We start from the raw sequence: 13,139 nt of genomic DNA, 5'->3' as shown, positions 1-13,139 counted from the left end.
CCCCTGTCCCAGCTTTTTTGGAACGTGTTGCAGGCATCAAATTCAAAATGAGTGAAGATTTGCAAAACAACAATAAAGTTTATCAGTTTGAACATTCGATATCTTGTCTACTTCATAGTGTATTCAATTGAATATAGGTTGAAAAGGATTTGCAAATCATTGTATTCTGTTTATATTTACGTTTTACACAATGTCCCAACTTCATTGGAATTGGGGTTTGTAGTAGTTTGAAGCTAGGTAAAGATTCTAGTTTAAAACTGATAGGTGGAAGAAGCCAAACCTAGGGTATTTTCATGTTCAATGTAAAATAACAATATTCACTGCACAGCACAAGTGTCAGGCTCTCTTACTAGCAAAAATAAAAAAAAATTAAGATGATCAAATTATTACTTTCTCAGTGACATAAAAAAACAAATGATTAGAAAGTTATCCATAGAATTGTTGAAGCTAGAACATTTATTAGCAATTTATTTTCAAGAAACACCAAAAAAGAAGTTCTTTTGGTTACAAAAATGAAATCCATACATAATTTAATTATAAAAAAATCCTTTAAAAAGTAATTTTTTTTTTTACTAAGCAACATTTTGCAGTCTTTTCAAAAACTCTCTAACTGCTGTTGAAAAGCCGATGCAGATTAATTAGAACAAACTTGCATAGCTACAATGCATTCCTCAAGTGTGTGGAGATTCTTGTAATTACAGTAGAATCCCCAAATATCCCAAGTAATGCGGACAGAAAAACATAGATAAGACATACGGCTGCAGAGTAAGATCAGCTGATGTCACCAGAAAAGCACACTGCTCACGGAGATGGGCTCTATGGCTAGAGAAAATCTGTTCAGAGCTCACCACTGGCACTTCACCACAGCACAAACCTTCGAACTAAGATACTTTGTGGTGTCCATAGAAATTCAATTGACGATAAAGGTGGGATTTGTGCTGTGGATATTTCGAATGTAGTGGCGATGCTGCACAGAGAAAGTGGGGGCTGACACAGAGACAGATCAGATTATAGCACTAATAGTGGTCCCAGAAAGACTCTGTGCAGCCAATGGATGGACCTCTCCATTTAGCTCAGGTTGCAAAATGCTCACCTCTGAGCAAGAGAACACAGGTTTGCAGTTCCTACCACAGGTTCACCACAATGCTTTGAAATTTATAAACACAAAAATCCTAAGTGACCAAAACACTGGGACATGGTCAACGCAGGTGTCACATTGACAGTAGCCAAGGGGGTGCAGCTGGGGAGTGAATCATGCCCACATTCCCACAGTCATTAGTTCCTGCCAGCTCACTTCGTACAGTCGAGGTTAAAAATATAGTATTTATGGGAGCACTAAAGCATTCACGCAAAGCTTTTATGAACTATAAGAAAAGTAATTTACTACACTTAAAACTTCACATTGGTAATGCAGGGAATGGATAATCAGGGTTCTACTGTTGTTGAATTTAAAATGAAAATTCTTCATGTCATAATTCTTTTCCTTTGCTTGATGTGAAAATAGATCTATTTAATAACACTGAATATAAAAAAATCACTTCTGCATTGTTTTAAATTCAGAAGAATTGTGACACAATAAATGGTGTATGTTGTTCAGTTTGAAATAAACGTTCATTTGGACTCCTACAAAAAATATTTATAAATAATTTTCTTATTCTTTGGTACAACACAATAAGGTTGTCTAATCAGTCAAAAAAATAAGCTTCAAATATTTCAATTAAAAATAAATAAACATTTTAATACATTCAAACTTAGGTTATCGATTCTGGACGTTACATGTACATTTGTATGTGCTTTTTTTGTACTTTATGGTTATGTTAATGGCCACATCAGCAGCCACAGCAGGAACAAACACAAACAGCAAAAAAAAAAAAAACAAAAAAAAAAAAAACAACAAATGTAAGAGGTACTCAGGCAGAAAAGTTTTATTTAAATACTAGCTGTGTAAGCCTGTGCTGTAAAAAGCTCGGCCTCCTAGAAACTATGGACTCTGGCACTTCAATCAATCAATCAATTGCATCGGTTGTGCATTAGCAGCTAAGCAAGGTTCTCTTTCCTCGGTAGTTTCGTTTTGCCAACATGCTTCCCTACATTGTCTATCAGCAGCAAAGCAGATTTCTCTCTCTTCGGAGATTTCGTATTGCTGATGTGCTCGCCTTGCTTGTGTATTAGCGACTAGGCAAGTTTCTCTTTTCTCAGTGGTTTCACTTTGGCGATAAAGTCACTTTCTTTGAGCTTCATGCTGTAGTCTCGCTCTTCCGGGCCGCCTCGACAGACAGACACAACTTCCACAAGTAGATGTTTATATACAAGATAAGAACCATCAAAATACCAAGGACCTGCACTGCTGTCATTCTATCAGTGGCTGGATGCGAAACTCCTTCTTGGGCCAGCAAGCCATAAAAGCAGTCATGAAGAAGAGCTGAAATCCATACGAGCCACAATTTTTAAGTATATACAGTGCATCCGGAAAGTATTCACAGCGCATCACTTTTTCCACATTTTGTTATGTTACAGCCTTATTCCAAAAAGGATTATATTCATTTTTTTCCTCATAATTCTACACACAACACCCCATAATGAAAATGTGAAAAAAGTTTACTTGAAGTTTTTGCAAATTTATTAAAAATAAAAAAACTGAGAAATCACATGTACATAAGTATTCACAGCCTTTGCTCAATACTTTGTCGATGCACCTTTGGTAGCAATTACAGCCTCAAGTCTTTTTGAATATGATGCCACAAGCTTGGCACACCTATCCTTGGCCAGTTTCGCCCATTCATCTTTGCAGCACCTCACAAGCTCCATCAGGTTGGATGGGAAGCGTCGGTGCACAGCCATTTTAAGATCTCTCCAGAGATGTTCAATCGGATTCAAGTCTGGGCTCTGGCTGGGCCACTCAAGGACATTCACAGAATTGTCCTGAAGCCACTCCTTTGATATCTTGGCTGTGTGCTTAGGGCCGTTGTCCTGCTGAAAGATGAACTGTCGCCCCAGTCTGAGGTCAAGAGCGCTCTGGAGCAGGTTTTCATCCAGGATGTCTCTATACATTGCTGCAGTCATCTTTCCCTTTATCCTGACTAGTCTCCCAGTTCCTGCCGCTGAAAAACATTCCCACAGCAGGATGCTGCCACCACCATGCTTCACTGTAGGGATGGTATTGGCCTGGTGATGAGTGGTGCCTGGTTTTCTCCAAACGTGACGCCTGGCATTCACACCAAAGAGTTCAATCTTTGTCTCATCAGACCAGAGAATTTTCTTTCTCATGGTCTGAGAGTCCTTCAGGTGCCTTTTGGCAAACTCCAGACGTGCTGTCATGTGCCTTTTACTAAGGAGTGACTTCCGTCTGGCCACTCTACCATACAGGCCTGATTGGTGGATTGCTGCAGAGATGGTTGTTCTCCTGGAAGGTTCTCTTCTCTCCACAGAGGACCTCTGGAGTTCTGACACAGTGACCATCGGGTTCTTGGTCACCTCCCTGACTAAGGTCCTTCTCCCCCGATCGCTCAGTTTAGATGGCCGGCCAGCTCTAATAAGAGTCCTGGTGGTTTCGAACTTCTTCCACTTACGGATGATGGAGGCCACTGTGCTCATTGGGACCTTCAAAGCAGCAGAAAGTTTTCTGTAACCTTCCCCAGATTTGTGCCTCAAGACAATCCTGTCTCGGAGGTCTACAGACAATTCCTTTGACTTCATGCTTGGTTTGTGTTCTGACATGAACTATCAACTGTGGGTCCTTATATAGACAGGAATGTGCCTTTCCAAATCATGACCAATCAACTGAATTTACCACAGGTGGACCCCAATTAAGCTGCAGAAACATCTCAAGGATGATCAGGGGAAACAGGATGCACCTGAGCTAAATTCTGAGCTTCATGGCAAAGGCTGTGAATACTTATGTACATGTGCTTTCTCAATTTTTTTATTTTTAATAAATTTGCAAAAACCTCAAGTAAACTTTCTTCACGTTGTCACTATGGGGTGTTGTGTGAAGAATTCTGAGGAAAAAAATGAATTTAATCCATTTTGGAATAAGGCTGTAATATAACAAAATGTGGAAAAAGTGATGCGTTGTGAATACTTTCCGGATGCATTTTACAGTCAGGTCCATGAGTATTTGGACAGTGGCACAATTTTCATAATTTTGGCTCTGTATGCCACCACAATGATTTGAAATAAAGCAATCATTAGGTGATCGAAGTATAGACTTATAAGCTTTAACTTAAGGGGTTTACCCTTAATGACAGCCATTTTTCTGCATAGCCCAACATTTCCAGGGGCTCAAAAGTATATTGAAATTTAACTGACAACCTATTCCATAGCCAGGTGGCAGCAGTTCCCTCATTATTTCATTAACTAGTAAGCAGGTAAAAGGTCTGGAATTGATTCCAAGTGTAGAATTTGCATTTGGAAGCGGTCACTGCAAACACTCAATATGAGGACCAAAGAGCTGTCCATCACGTTGAGAAAATAAAAACCCTTTCGAAAGATAGCAGAAAGGAGTGGTCAAATCAACTATTTGGTACATTATGAAAAAGAACGAACACAATGGTGACCTTGGCAAAACCAGAAGGTCTGGAAACCATAGAAGACAATTGTGATGGATTATTGTAGAATCCTTTCTTTGGTGAAGAAGATCCCCTTCACAACATTTAGCCAAACTAAGAGCACTCTCTGGGAGGTGACATATAATTGCCAAAGTCTACACTCAAGAGACACTGGTACACCTTAAGCATAGAAAGGACAGGTAAGAATTTGCCAGGAAACATTTTTTTAAAACAGGAAACATTTTTTTAAAAACCTGTCCAGTTCTGGAACAATTTTCTTTGGGCAAAGGAAACTAAGATCAATATATACCAGAATGTTGGAGAGAGAAGAGTATGAAGAAAAGAAGAAACTGCTCATGAGCCAATGAATACCACATCATCTGTGAAACACGCAGTTTTAAGGCATGATCATGCAAAGGGAACTCAGTCACTAGTGTATATAGTATGACTAACTGGCAGAAGTTTCAGGAGGAATTCTGAAGTATATATGGCTATACTATCTGTTCACATTCATCCAAATACAGTACTGCAAAACTGATAGGATAGTGCATCACAGCACAGATGGACAATGTGCCAAAACAAACAGCAAAGGCAAACCAAGTACTTTTCAACGCAAGTAGTGGAAGATTCTTCAAAGGCCAAGTCAATCAACTGATCTCAACCCAACTGGACAGGCATTTCACTTGCGGAATACAAAGTCCAACAAACAAGTAGCATCTGATGAAGAGAGCTGCAGTAAAAGCCTGGCAAAGTATCACTAGGGTGGAAAGCCAGCACCTGGAGATGGTCAGTTTTCAGACTGCAAGCAAATACATTTGAGCCCCTGAAAATAGAGGGACTGTGTGTAAAAATGTTGGTCTTTTCCAAACAGCTCACACAACATTTTTGTTAAACTTCTTGAATTAAAGCTAAAGTCTATACTTCAATCACATCTTGATTGGTTTGTTTCAAATCCATTTTGGTGGAGTACATAGCCAAAATTATGAACATTCTGTCATTGTCCATATACTTATGGACCGGACTACAATTTCCCAGTTCTCCTGTACTGTGACTACATTAACTATCAGTACAATATGAATGCCTGACAAATGAAATAATTGAACCAATAAGTAGATTTTTGAAAAAGAAAAAAAAAAGCATCATACCTGACAGGTAAAGCACGGGTAGTCTGCTCAGGCAGCTCTGGAGGATTTACAAACATAAGTTTCAAAAGCAGTTCCAGGTAGCCTATGTGCCTTGCAAGCCTAGTGCTCACCACCCAGGCCCAGTTCCAGCTTTCACCTTCTCTGCGGCTTCCAAAATACACCACAACTATATATAAGGAAAACAGTTTAAAATGTTCAGATTGTAAGTAATGTAGAAGTATTGTTTACATGTTTTCACAAATAATTTCCTTTAAACTGGCATCATCTGTAACACTAATTATAAATATAAAAAGTCAGTTCCATGAACATGATACACAAAAAATCTTCAATTTTAATACTATTAAAAATATTCAATATACCATAAGATTGCATTTAATAAACAAAAAATAGAAAGGTCAAGATTATCTGAGGAATAAACAAGATAAAATATTCAGATAATAAAAGAAAAAATTAAGTCCATCAGATTCTGCACACTGCAGTAAATACTGTTACTATAAATTGTTTCACTAAACTGTTGTAGAAAAAAGTGTAACAAAATTTAAAGCTCCACACCGCTTATTAACAGTTGTAACTCATAACTTAACTTGGTAAAGGAAAAAAGCACTTGTTAGCTCATAGTTGTGTGCTGCTTTTTATCTGAATAGCTGGAGTCTACCTTGTGCCAGTCAATCACTAAGAATGTTTCATCGACAATAAGTAATACAGGAATAAATAATTAATAAAGTTAACAAGTTGGCAGAAGCAGGTATAGCCCAGAAATCTTTAAATGGCTCCATGACAGGGAGCACACCATTATTTATAATGACACAGGCACTACAATATGATTCTAAAGACTTCAGTGGAAAGAGCTAAAATCCAGGGTTTCTGTAGTTTGTCATCTTTAAAAATGCACTCAGCCATGACATTTTTCCCGTTTCAGTTTGGTTCTTTTGTACACCTGATTGGAACTGCATACCTGAGCATACAAAAGGATGTAGTAAATACAGGACATCCTGCTGAAGATTTCTCATGTATCTAGGGAGAGGGCATTATTTTTCTATATTCACTGTAGGCAACCTGTGCTGAGTATATATGGCAATGCTACCTCAAGAAAAGTTATACCATTGTTAAATAATTGTAATAAAAATGATTATTATTTCTGCGAAGGCTGTCACCTGTGCTCATAACAACAATTAGAAAGTTTTCATATTGTATTCCTCCAACATTATTAATATGTGGGATGGAAAAAAAAGAGGCTGCATTCACACCTCCAGTGCAACTTGAAAACTGACTTTTAATATGCTGTTTTTCAAATTTATTATTTGTTAACCTTTCTTACAAGCTTCAGGTCATAGTACAGATGTTAACTCCAACAGAGAGCATATTATAGGCCAAGCCAGATTTATACTTTTTATATAGAGGCAAACTTCTAAAGCATACACATTCCCTGTGCTGGTGGTTTCTCTTCCACCCAATGCCATCCCAGGTTCAACTCTATTTACATGTGCTATCAACAGAGCCACACTACAAAATTAAAAATCACTCTTCAGCTTTTCAAACTTCAAACTAATTTCATATTATATATGTGCACAAACACAAATTTATATAAATAAAACCATGTTGGCATCGGTTTGAGTTTGTATGTATGGATGTTTGTTCAAGCATCATATAAAAATGGCAGCACAGATTTTCATGAAAAGTAGGGAATAACTCAGGAATAGTCCAGTTTAGAGTATAGGTTATATAACACTGCAATGGCCACCTGGGGGATGGAGAGGGCAGAACAAGTTATCAATTAAATATTATGGTGTGATATGTCAACCAAGATGCAGCACTAGACAATTTGCAAAGGTGGCACAATGGTTAGCCTAATTTCTTTTGAAGCCATTAATCCAGGATTGATTCCCATTAATTGATTTAACTTTTTCTTTAATCAAACATTTTTCTTATACTTTGTCGAGAGGATAGGGGCAAAATAGTTTGTGGAGTTATTTATTTATTTTTACAATTTGGGTCACAGTCCTTGACCATTACACCAAACAAGCTCACTGGTTTTCTGTGTTGTATTTGAAACCATACTAAGGAACCACTTCAAACAGTTGTAACCCATATGTCATAACAAAGTGTTATCACAAATAGTATACAGTCTAAACGTTAATTTCATTTTTTCACTTTGTAGTTACAGTAAAGTTTTCAAGCAGTACTGTACAAAATAAAAAACAATACCTGTCTCTATAAGCCAATGCCTGCCTGTCTGGCATCTACAATTAAACAAAGCATAGCTTGAAGATGAAAGCAGTTTTGCAACAATTTAAGGGAGCTTAGCTCACACTTCTGAACCTAAATTTAAATAATATACCAATAATTCACTTCTTACTGTGGATCAGTCCAGTTAGTAGAATATAAAGAATGATTGCATTCTGGCTATGTTAATTTACATATTGATAAATCACAAGTTTATCCCATTTCATGGAAGGGCAGAAATAAATAGAAACAAAGAAATATGTTCTGCATTTGGTAAAATATATTTGTCATGAAGGAAGTACATTAGGAATACAAAGGGCAAACTAGAACATACAGAGAGTGAACTAATAAATGCTCTAAATTTGCATTTTTCTTAACTTTTCACATTTGAAGAAGTCATTATCTTCCCAGCAGCTACACAGACTAATTATTAGGAAGGTACTTAGAAATTTGGAAATTGAGAAAAATTAGAGGAGGAAAAACATTACTTAGATTAAAAAAGCAGAAATCGAACAAATTGTCGTTACCAGCTAACATTTATCCTGCAGTGCTCAATTAAGTTAGTGAGCATATAAACTGCTCAAAAAATTAAAGGGACACTTTTTAATCAGAGTATAGCATCAAGTCAATTAAACTTCTGGGATATTGATCTGGTCAGTTAAGTAGCAGAGGGGGTTGTTAATCAGTTTCAGCTGCTTTGGTGTTAATGAAATTAACAACAGGTACAGTAGAGGGGCAACACTGAGATGACCCCCAAAACAGGAATGGTTTAACAGGTGGAGGTCACTGAAATTTTTCCCTCTTCATCTGTTTTTTCACTAGTTTTGCATTTGGCTATGGTCAGTGTAACTACTGGTAGCATGAGGCGATACAGGCACCCTACAGAGGTTACACAGATAGTCCAACTTCTCCAGGATGGCACATCAATACATGCCATTGCCAGAAGGTTTCCTGTGTCTTCCAGCACAGTCTCAAGGGCATGGAGGAGATTCCAGGAGACAGGCAGTTACTCTAGGAGAGCTGGACAGGGCCGTTGAAGGTCCTTAACCCATCAGCAGGACCGGTATTTGCTCCTTTGGGCAAAGAGGAACAGGATGAGCACTGCCTGAGCCATACAAAATGACTTCCAGCAGGCCACTGGTGTGAATGTCTCTGACTAAACAATCAGAAACCGACTTCATGAGGGTGGCGTGACGGCCCAACGTCCTCTAGTGGGCTCTGTGCTCACTGCTCGGCACAGTGGAGCTCAATTGGCATTCGCCATAGAATACCAGAATTGGCAGGTCCGCCACTGCCACCCTGTGGTTTTCACAGATGAGAGCAGGTTTACCCTGAGCACATGTGACAGACGTGAAAGGTTCTGGAGAAGCCGTGGAGAATGTTATGCTGCCTGTAACATCGTTCAGCATGACCAGTTTGGTGGTGGATAAGTGATGGTCTGGGGAGGCATATCCATGGAGGGACACACAGACCTCTACTGGCTAGACAACGGCACCTTCACGGTCATTAGGTATTGGGATGAAATCCCTGGACCCATTGTCAGACCCTATGCTAGTGCAGTGGGTCTTGGGTTCCTCCTGGTGCACGACAATGCCCTGCCTCACGTGGAGAGAGCATGCAGGCAGTTCCTAGAGGATGAAGGAATTGATACCATTGACTGGCCCCCACGCTCGCCTGACGTAAATCCAACAGAACACCTCTGGGAAATTATGTTTCAGTCCATCCGACGGTGCCAGGTTGCACCTCAGACTGTCCAGGAGCTCAGTGATGCCTTCAGTGGAAGGAGATCCCCCAGGACACCATCCGTCATCTCATTAGGACGTTGTCAGGCATGCATACAAGTATGCAGGTGCCATACAAACTACTGAGTACGATTTTGAATTGCTGCAATGAAATTTCGGCAAAACGGACTGGCCTGCCACATCATTTTTTCACTTTGATTTTTGGGGTTTCTTTGAATTCAGACCCCTGACTGACTTGGAATTTATGCAATCAACCACAAAGTGTTAATATTTGGCTAAAAATATATAAACAGTTTAAAAATTCAGAGGTAAAATTCTACTAAAAATGTATCCGTTCGAGTAGGTTGTCCGCCCATCCCTCAAAATTCTGGATCCTGTCTTTCCATGACAGAATCATGGAGTGCCATAGCTTATCTTGGCTGCACTAGGCCATAGACAGTAACCTACTCAAAAACAGATGCAAGCCCATTTAAAGTCACAAGAATGCACCAAGGCAATTCATCAGTTCATGAATTCTATTAACATGTTTTTTTGCTTGACAGTGGGACGAAACCACACTTTCAGCATATTTCCATGCATATACAGAAATAATATGCAGATTTAACACAGATGTACTCCAGCCTGGAGATGATCATGGGTCAGGCAAATAAAGTCAACATGGGGAACATTTCACGCTAATTAAATATATCATGAATTAAAGTTTGAAAGAATCAAAAGGTGAAAGTTACTTTATTATAAATAACAGTTTCATGGTTTGCCTTGTGTTGACTACAAAAAAACAATACCAAATGCTCAATTCACTGCCTGGGCAGAAATGCAGGTAGGATAACTCCCATATCCTGATACATTTGCCATTATTAAAAAATTGGGAGCCAATAGGAATGAGAGAATAATTATGTACTGGGTCTGTCATACAGGAATCAAGACAGTCCAAGGTATTCTAACTGTAACAGACAACAATAATCAGAGCTGTTCCAAGTTGCCACATGTGCAAAATAACTTCAATATAACTACAATATATAAACATGGGTACCTACCAAAAAATATGTATAACATTGCCAGCAAGCTGAGCCCTATAGCAGTTCCAAGTTTTGGGTCCACTGCAAAGCCAATGATGAATCCAACAGTTCCACAAAAAAGTAATGTCAGGAACACAACCAGCCAAGAAAACTGGAACAGAGGTTCAATCTGTTGTCCAGCAAATGTCTTCATCTCATCTAAATAAATAGAAATGCTCCAGTTAAATGCTTATATTTTTTTCCTAAGTCACTCTTATACTCCTATTTAGAGAACAAAGTACGCAAGAGGATTTTAGGTTATATTTGCTTACTATTTTTTCCAAGAAATATACATTTGTAAACAGTATGTGAGTGGACAAAAATAATTGTTATTATTTAAAATTTTATAATTCCTCTGTTTTAAATTCATTGTTCTTATTTAAAACATTTACTCCAGATCAGGGAGGGCCATAGTGGTTACAGGTTTTGAACCAAGAAATCTCTACTTTAGAAGGCAGTTCCTGCAGATAACGAATCAAGTTACTTAATTCTAAGCCTAACTAGTGCTCTTATCTTCCCTTATCAGGCACTTCTGCTATTATAGATTTTGAAGACTGATCTAAGATTAATGCTCTTGTGTCAATTTCAAATGAACAGGAAACCTGCTTTTTCAAATATGGAAATAAAACGGATACAAATCCTTTGTATACAGCTTCCAGCTCAATATTAACAAAATTTATTATTTTTTTTTAAACCTCAACTGATCTTTAAACAACTTTTTAACTAAATATCTGCACACTTTGTTTGCTTTATTACCAACAAAAATAGTTTCAATTTTAATATTTAAAAATACTTTACACTAGATCAAAACGTGAGATTCAAGCCATATTAAACTAACGTTCTCTCTACATAGATATAACCAATTAAAATGAACATCAACCATATACAGTGAGTTGTGAGCATGTTTCACAGCAGAAGAAAAAGATAATAAATAAAGTTTATTCGGTATAATGGGGAACCGAGATACAGTTTCATGCTTAAAAAGAACTAATGGACACAATCTTTGTTGCCAAGGCCAGGAATGTGAAAATAGGCCTTTTAATGGTGAAGAAGCACTGTATATTTGGCAGAGAGTGCCAGGAAGTCAGACACTTGCAAAAAGATTCAGAAAGCTGTCAGACATTCTAATACTGCATTTCTGGCAGTGATGGAAAATTGTAATGAACCTGTGCTAATACTTGTATAGTATATAGCAGTGAAAAAGTGCTGATAAATAGGAGCACTTTCAGCCAACAAATTATTCAGCAGAAGTGTGTCAAAAAAACGCTTCTGGCGCACCTTTATACCAACAGCAACACGTCTGCATAATTCTATTTATGTATGGATATATTTATCTTTTTTATTTAAAGAGCTTCTGTAAAAAGCCTAAATTTCCCTCCCTGGGTGTCCAACTCCACTACTCTTGCATGATATACAACACACCCCCCCTCAGCCACCGGCAGACGTGTGCTGTTCCCTCTCATACTCACACATATAAGTGAAATGCGCAGTAATTAAAAACAGTGTGTGCAATGCATGGTCTACATTGCAGATTAACGCTATTAAATATGACGTGTTGCATCACACTTACCAAAATCACAACAGTTAGGTTTGAACTAGTTTGTATTTGTGTTTATTCATTAAACAAGGTCAGGAAAGCTTTCTTTGTGATCGAAATACATTAATCTTAACTTTTCTTGCTTTACTCTAAATGCTATTTCACACCTGTCAATTTCTGAGTCCATGAAAGACATTGGGGTGAGCAAAGTCTAAATACTTGGAGAAATTCAATGTGTTGCCTCCTGTAAGTAACACAGATGCAGCATTGCTATGCAATTAGACTACTGCCAAAACTCCATGCACAACTTACTTTGTAAGAATCCAACTCCATACACCCCTTGCAAAGAATTATCACATCTATGTACTCTGTGTGTGTGTGTTTTTTTTTTTGTTTTTTTTAAAGGCAGCATAAAGCAGTCTCAGTCAGTCACATTTTCATGTAGCAAGATTACCAAATTTTGCATAATGCTGGTAATAGCACCCTTTTCAAATTAGGCAAATCGGTACATTTTTAGTACCAGTATACTGCATAACATTACTTAAATAGAAAGGTGCAAGTAACATGGAAGTGGATAAAATTGGCCTAAGAGACAGACAAAAACAAAATTGCATGAAAGAAGCAGCAAACATAAAAATGGGTTTCATCATTAAAGATTACTAACAAAATGGAAAAATGATGAAGGGAATGTGGGGAGTAGCATGTCAGCATGGCCACAGACAGACAATGATCATTATAACTAAATGATACTGCCTAGTATAAACTCTTAAATTTGCACTACTGAATCTTTTACTCAGTATTTCCCCAAAAATACAGAATATATGAATAAGCTCTAACATAAAGAAGCAGAAAAATCTAAAAATTTCACAAGTCCCAAGACAAACTTA

At 37.9% G+C, this 13,139-nt stretch overlaps 1 protein-coding gene across 13 annotated transcripts in view; it reads right to left on the bottom strand.

Annotated features, from left to right (window-relative positions):
• The window catches only part of kidins220b (kinase D-interacting substrate 220b), a 171,521-nt gene that overhangs the window by 100,211 nt on the left and 58,171 nt on the right, over positions 1-13,139 (bottom strand). For all 13 annotated transcript variants that reach the window (XM_051924905.1, XM_051924908.1, XM_028796888.2 and 10 more), the window contains 2 exons: positions 10,695-10,874; positions 5,693-5,858 (listed from right to left, as the gene is read on the bottom strand). In XM_051924905.1, coding sequence (XP_051780865.1) covers positions 5,693-5,858; positions 10,695-10,874 — 346 coding nt within the window. The remainder of the gene's footprint in view (positions 1-5,692; positions 5,859-10,694; positions 10,875-13,139) is intronic.

Source organism: Erpetoichthys calabaricus, chromosome 3 (assembly GCF_900747795.2).
Source record: "Erpetoichthys calabaricus chromosome 3, fErpCal1.3, whole genome shotgun sequence".
Taxonomy (NCBI): Eukaryota; Metazoa; Chordata; class Cladistia; order Polypteriformes; family Polypteridae; genus Erpetoichthys; species Erpetoichthys calabaricus.
This window is presented reverse-complemented; position numbering and strand designations above follow the sequence as displayed.